This window comes from Alligator sinensis, unplaced genomic scaffold, assembly GCF_000455745.1.
Source record: "Alligator sinensis unplaced genomic scaffold, ASM45574v1 scaffold895_1, whole genome shotgun sequence".
Classification (NCBI taxonomy): domain Eukaryota; kingdom Metazoa; phylum Chordata; order Crocodylia; family Alligatoridae; genus Alligator; species Alligator sinensis.
In genome coordinates this window covers 2195945-2203438 of record NW_005842149.1, presented here as the reverse complement: position 1 = coordinate 2203438, position 7494 = coordinate 2195945, and the positions used below count along the sequence as shown (strand labels likewise).

At 45.6% G+C, this 7494-nt stretch overlaps 1 protein-coding gene across 2 annotated transcripts in view; it reads left to right on the top strand.

The window, feature by feature from the left end:
• LOC102369134 (mdm2-binding protein) overlaps window positions 1-7494 on the top strand; it is a 20429-nt gene that overhangs the window by 3472 nt on the left and 9463 nt on the right. For both annotated transcript variants that reach the window (XM_006025476.3, XM_025206264.1), the window contains exon 2: window positions 6017-6283. In XM_006025476.3, the coding sequence (XP_006025538.2) occupies window positions 6017-6283 (267 nt within the window). The remainder of the gene's footprint in view (window positions 1-6016; window positions 6284-7494) is intronic.

Sequence of the window (7494 nt, the reverse complement as noted above, 5' to 3'; positions counted from 1 at the left end):
TATTTTCCATCAGGGCATTTGGTGCATTGGATGAGATGTATTACAGCTGCACCTCCAGAAATGTAATACATCTCATCCAATGCACCAAATGCCCTGATGGAAAATACATAGGAGGGACCAAACAACAACTGTGCACCAGAATGAATGCGCACCGGAAATCTGTCAAAGACGGGAGTACCCAATTACCTGTGGGGGCACATTTCTCACAAGAAAACCACTCTCTCTCCAATCTCTCAGTCCTGATCTTCAAAGGGAACTTACAAAACACTTCCCAGAGATGAGCCTCTGAACTCCACTTCATCAACCTCCTGGATACAAAAAATCATGGACTAAATATAGACATTGGATTTATGACGCATTATAACTTGCCTGACATCTGACTCCCCAGGTATCTCTCCACTATTCATCCCCCTTCTCTTCCCCCACCCCCCCCGCCAGCCTGTCTCTGGCCCATTGACTCCTCAATCTACATTTTCACTGACTACCTGTCTTGTATGCAGACCAGCCCAACCTCTGGCTTCTTTACTTTTCATTCCATCCAGGAAGAGCACGCACCAACTGCTGAAACTTCCTTAGCCTGATGAAGTGTTTCTGAACCCGAAAGCTTGTTTAATAATTGTTTTCCAACTATTTAAGTTGGTCTAATAAAAGATATTGGATTCACCAAAAGAACCTTGTCTACCGTATATATTGGAATCCAAATGAGGTTTTATTCCCCAGTCACCATGGCGGGAAGGGGGAGCCAGGTCTCCCCTACACTCCCTTACCAAGCCACACACCTCAGATCTACCCTGTGTGGGGAGGGAGTGTGGGGGAGATGTCATGGCCTGCCCCTCCTTCCCTACCCACACTGCTTAGTTTGGCTCAGCGCTTCTGGACGCAACCTGACTGGGCTCAGGGCTGCCACTGCTACTTCTTCCTGGCAGGGTCAGGGCCACCGCTGAATGCCCCAGACCCAGAGTCACCACCCAGAAGGTAAGCAGAGGCAGGGAGTTGGGGGGCTAGATGGCAGGGGGGAAGGCAGTAGGGGGATAGGCACAGGCATGATGGGGAGCAAGGCATGGGGGGCAGGGGTCTGACCCCTTTCCCTCCACAGTTGCTTTGGTGGGATGAATTTAAGATGACACTCCAATAAATAGATTCTATACATGGAAAACTGAAACAAATTTATAACTTTCCACGTATAGAATCTAATTATTGGGGAGCCATTTTAAATATGGAGTTGTCTTGAATTTGAGTAAATACAGGATAATTTTTTTTTCTTTTGAATAGAATTTTGAAGATTATTAAAAGCCAAGAAAAAAGAGATCAGTTTTGAAACAATAGGTCTCTTGACCTCTGATCTGATGATCATGTAGCAGTGATTTAGCACCACTTATTCATAATTTAATTCTCTTGTCACTTAGTGCAATCTTAAAGAAGAGCACAGGTAGGAAAAAATGGCCTTGATTCTTCTTAAAAAATGAGTCTGCATCCTCACTGATAGCTCTGTCTGCAGCTTTCACAAGTACCCATGCAGCCTGCTGTGACTTTGTTGATTGATCTCTTGAAATAAAAGATCTCCAATAGTTCAGGAAGTGAGAGCAGGTTGTTCACTGCCAACATTAAACACTTGGCTTATGACAAATGCTCGTACCCCTTCTGAGTCCCAAATTTTGTCTAATGACCCTAGGTATATAGATTTAATATACTTAGTCGACCAGGAATCCAAAAATTAGAGGTGCGCTGATGCATCGGTCCATGTCATATCGGCACCAATAAAAGGAAAATTGACATTATTGGCAATTGCCTTTTTTGGCTGATGTGGCAAATAATGTCATTGATAAATGGTGCGTGCAGCCGCAACACGCACATGGCCAGGAGTGCAGCCCAGCAGCGTAGAGAGCAGTATCTGGCTGCTAAGTCTGGAGGGGGTGGGGGCAGATTGAGCCCCTACAGTGAGGGAGAGGCTGGGGCAGGGGCAGCTGCTTTGTAGTTGGGGCAGGGTGGGGCACAGGACAGTGCTGCAGTTCATTTGGGGGGCACGGGGGGGGCTTGAAGGGGTGGATAGCTCCTGCCACTCCCTGCTCCCTTGGGAGAGGCATGGGAGGCACATGTCCCCCCCCCCATCTGTGCACAGGGCGAGGGTGGGATGCCTGTTGTGCATGTGGGGTCCAGAGCTGCTTCAATCTCTTCCTGGTGGCTGCACTTGGGGTGGGGCCAGGTGGTGTTGATGCTGGGAGGGGAGCTATGGGGGGGCTAGAGCCACTCCAATATTTGCCATAGCCCACCTTCCTAGTGCCACTGCCTCCCACCCTACTGCCCAGCCTGAGCACAACTGCTGGGAAGTGGCTGGAGCAGCCCCGGCCCCTGCCTGTCTACAATGACAGCCTGTCGTGTCCGTCCCCCACCCCCCCGCGTGACCTGGACGAGCTGCATCTCTGTCCTGTGCCCTGCCCCACTCCAGCTAGGCAGCTTCAGTCCCGGCCCCACTCCCTCCCTCACTGCAGGGGCCTCCATCTTCCTCCCCCATACCCCTTGCCCCCAGCAGACTTGCCAGTCGAACATTGCCCTCCAAGCTGCCAGGCTGAATATCAGTAACTGAATCCGTATTGGCCAATATGGCTCGTCAATAATCGGCCAACGGTGTCAGCCAAAAAAATCTTTATCAGTGCACCCCTACCCAAAAGAGTTTCTGTACTGAGGTATTTTTACATCATGTGGAACACTATATTATGTGTAATGTCTGTCCATAGCATAGGTGGTGGGGAAACGGGTAATAGCATATTATCCTTGAGAAAATGGCTACCTTAGGATAAATTGAGAACAACATATACAGCAGTGGTTTTCAACTTGTGAAATCTCAGGGGGTCCTCGGACTGTCTGAGGTGTCTGTGAAAGATGACTAGGATCAATCAAAAGTATGTGAATACCCACACTTACAGTTCAAGGAGGCTTGCACCTTCGTTCAAAATTTTTTAGGAATCTGCAAATTAAAAAGGTTGAAAACCACTGATATAAGGAGGCAGAAAAACAGTGGAAACAAGGAGCTATCACCAAGAAGGATTATACTTAAGTTGCTTGGGACTGCAGGGAGACTGTTAGGAAGGCCAAGGCAGAGATGGAGGTAGGGCTAGCATCCAGAACTAAGGACAATAAAAAGTCCTTTTTCAAATATATAGGGAGTAAGAACAAGGCACCAGGTAATGTACGCCCCTACAGGATAGGATTGGCAATCTGGTGATTGCAGCAAATGAAAAAGCTGACCTCTTTCATGAATTCTTTGCCTCCATATTCCTTAACAGGGACCAGGACATTTCCCCCACTAGAATTATGGATGGACCCAGGGGAGGCACTGCCATGCCTAGGGTCAGAGCGAACCTAGTTAGGGAATTGTTGGAGGGGCTGGATGTATTTAAATCAGTAGGTCCAGATGCTTTTCTCCTGAGGGCGCTGAGGAAATTGGCGGGGGTCATAGCGGGGCCCCTGGCATGGGTTTATAAGCGCTCGTGGGGCTCTGGCCAGGTACCAGAGGATTGGAAAAGGGCCAATGTGGTCCCCATTTACAAGAAAGGGAGAATAACTGGCCTGCCCAGGGCCTCCTGTCTCACCTTCTTCCTTAGGAAGATCTTTGAGAAAACTATCAAGGAGCACATCTGCAAGGGGCCAGCAGGGAGGTAATGTTCAGGGGCAACCAGTGTGGGTCCATTGATCCTGCCTGACTAACCTGGTTACCTTTTTATGATCAGGTCACACAGTCCCTGGATGAGGGCATCGAGGTGGGTGTCGTCTTCTTGGACTTTCAGAAGGTCTTTGACACTGTTTCCCACCACATTCTCTCAAAAAAAACTTTGGTGACTGAGGCGCTAATGCCTACTCAGTCAGATGGGTGGCAAATTGGCTAGATGGTCACACCCCGAGAGTGGTGGTGGACAAGTTATTTTCGACCTGGAGGGATGTGGGCAGTGGAGTCTCCCAGGGCTCGGTCCTGGGCCCTGTACTGTTCAACATCTTTATCAGCAATCTGGATATGGGTGTGGAAAGCGCGCTGTCCAGATTTGCTGACAACACCAGGTTGTGGGGCAAGGTGGCACTGGAGGGGAGGGACAGAATCCAGCTAGATCTAGACAGGTTATAGAGATGGGCAGATGAGAATAGGATGGAATTCATGCAGACAAGTGCAGGGTGCTGCATCTGGGGAGAAGGAACCAGCAACGCACCTATAGGCTGGGAACACCCTTCTTGTCAACACAGTGGCAGAAAGGGATCTTGGAGTCATTGTTGACTCCAGGATGAACGTGAGCCGCCAATGCGAGGAAGCGGTCAATAAGGCTAACCACACCTTGTCGTGCATCTGCAGATGCATCACAAGTAGGTCCAGAGAGGTGATCCTACCCCTCTATGCAGCATTAGTCAGGCTGCAGTTGGAGTACTGCATCCAGTTCTGGGCGCTGCACTTTAAGAGGGATGTGGCTAGCATTGAGAGGGTCCAAAGGAGGGCCACTTGCATGGCCAAGGGGCAACAGGTCAGGCCCTACGAAGAGAGACTGAAGAGCCTGAACCTGTTCAGCCTCTACAAGAGAAGGCTGAGAGGGGATCTGGTGGCCATTTACAAACTCACCAGGGGGGACCAGTGAGAATTGGGGGAGGCTGTGTTCTTCCGGGCACCACCTGAGGTTACTAGAAATTACAGCCACAAATTGTTAGAGAGAAGGTTCAGGCTGGACATCAGGAAACATTACTTTACAGTTAGGGCTGCCAGGCTCTGGAATGGGCTCCCAAATGAGGTGGGGCTGTCTCCTTCATGAGGAGGCTGGACAGACATTTGGCTGGCGTGTTATGACCCTGCACTCATTCTTGCCTGTGGCAGGGGGGTCGGATCTGATGATCTGTTTAGGTCTCTTCCGACCCTAAGCACTATGAAACTATAAACTGTTGTGTGTCTAGATCCTTGTACTTACCTTAGCATAGTTTGACCACATAATAGCCTTGGTTTTTTTGCAGAACACAATGGCTCTCTTTAGCATCTTGGTCGTAACAACATATTTTGGGGCTCCTGAAACTCCTGTTCTACAGCCGTCAGCACATTACATGCATGTTTAATTTCTGATACTTTCTTTGAGAGTTCACCATGTAACCTCCTTATGAAGTATACATGGAATGAATCTGTATTAGTCTAGTAGAGGTGTCATGTTCTCCCCAAAATCTTCACTGATAAGTTTACGTTCTTTAGTGAAGAGACCTACTTACCAAGTTGAGGCAAACCCTAGAAATATTTGTAATAGAATACATGGCAATCAATTTCTATAAGACTCTGGGAATTTACTTAAAGTAGGTTGGAGGAGTTGAGCTTTAGGAAAGGAACTGAAGTGCATTACACCTGCTTGATTGCATGTTTTGCCAGGATATTGTTTGTCTTGTCCATAATTTTTATGTTCTCAGCAAGAGTATGTATGTTCTACAGTCCTCAGGGCTGTTCTGCTGAGGCAGGCAAGGGGTTTCCATATAATCAGACTTTTATATAGACCTCATCACCAAGATTGGAAACATGAACTGGGTTATTAGAAGCCTTCAATAAAATCTAAAACAAGAGGATTAATAACTTGAAAATATTTACTAAGTGCCCGACTTATAACAGAAAAGAGTTCCATTGCTAATTTCCTTATTCAAGATCAAGGGAGAAACTAATCTTCCATAATGCCAAATCCTGCATTTATTATTCAAGCAACATTTCCATTGGCTTCTAGGGAAATTTTATCTGATAGACACCTGTGAGTTTTGATCTATATGTAATATATAACCAAACTTCAGTTTATGTGGCACTCGAATATAGCCGAACTCATCAGATGTAATGGGGTTTATTAGGTTATTTAATGTAGTTTTTCAAGGGCATTGGAGAATGCAGAAGATGAAGAGGCATTGGAGACCATTCCACAGTTGAAAATTAGCCATAGTTTTTCTACTTTTTTTTTCTAATTGGCAAGATTTCTAACTCTGTTAGTCACTACCTTTATATCCCCATTCATTTCAATTTCAGATACTGTCTTGATAACAGGAAAGCTTTAGAGAGAGATGTGGGATATGCTGAACTTCAAACTCGTCTTATTCGTTATGAAACACAGACCACCTGCACAAAAGAGTGCTGTCCTGTACCATGCGTCTTGAGCCCTCTTCCATCTCCTGCAGTATTGTCAGAGCCTGGTAGCGTGCCTGATGGGGAAGCTTTACAAAGTGAGTTCAGAACAGAAACATCAAGGCTAAAACGCAGATCAAAAGACTTGGATTGCTTTTATCCCAACAAAAGGTAATGCACTAACTAATAATAACAAAAATGTTAGCATGAAATATTCTAATACATTTTGTATAAATGCATCTCCCTTTTAATCATGTAATGTTTTAAAAGGAGCTGTCTACAGAAATGTTCTAGTGCAATCCTCTTGTACAAGTTCATTTTTTCTGAAGTGTGATATAGTGTTGATAGCATTAATCAAAACCACAGAGCTAAGATACTCTCATATAAGAAAATAAGTTGTATCTTGCAAGGTACTGAGTGTCTCTTAAAATACCTTTTTGCAGGCTTTGTAATTATTATTTGTAGGGCAGGAGTAACTCAGGGTTTAGAGTACTGGGCAACTGTAGAAATGTAAAACAACACAGACTGTGGCTCAAGAATTTACAACCAAAGTGAAGACAACCTGTAGCAATCCATCTTGCCAAACCCTCGGCACTCCTTCTAATCCTAAATCCCACTTCTTCAGAATTCTGCGCTTACCCAGAATGGAGTTATTCCCATTATTATCAAACCATTAAAGAACAGATTCCAGCACCAAGCAACTGTCACCTTATTACTGTGACACTTTCCTAGTCTTTCTGCCCAACTGTTTGTTTACTCACTTGTTGGAATACCCATGTAATTGCAAGTAAATTCTTAAACCATGATTCATATCATATTTTATATATTTGTCTCACTGAGCTACCAGACTTTGGAGTTGTACTTCCCAGGATCATGCTGCTTAGGAGTGAGAACTACTCACTCTTACTGCCAGAGATCAATCTTCATAACTGCATAAATTTGTTACTCAACTGTTTCCTTCCAATAAACAGCAACTCAACTATTTAGGCTGTTTTTTTCTCTGAAGGTGAAGAACACAGTGGTTTCAAGCACTCTACGTGATACTACTTTGTCTTGAATTGAAACTGGAGAGTACAGTACTAGGAGCAGTGACTGGGCATGCCTATATTTTTCATATTTACTGGATAAGGAGGGGAAGTAGCCATGCATTCTTTAATCCTTAAAAGAAAGTTGTTGGGACATGGAGGGCTGGGGGAAGAAATTTCTTCAGTCTTTCTGACCACCTCCCACTTCTGTATGCATCTTTCCTGTGTCTTTCATAGATGTTAGGGACCTCAATAGATCATCAAGGGCATTGGAGAATGCAGAAGATGCCTGCATTGAGGTCTCGGAAGGGACCTCAATAGATCATCGAGTCCGACCCCCTGCATAGGCAGGAAAGA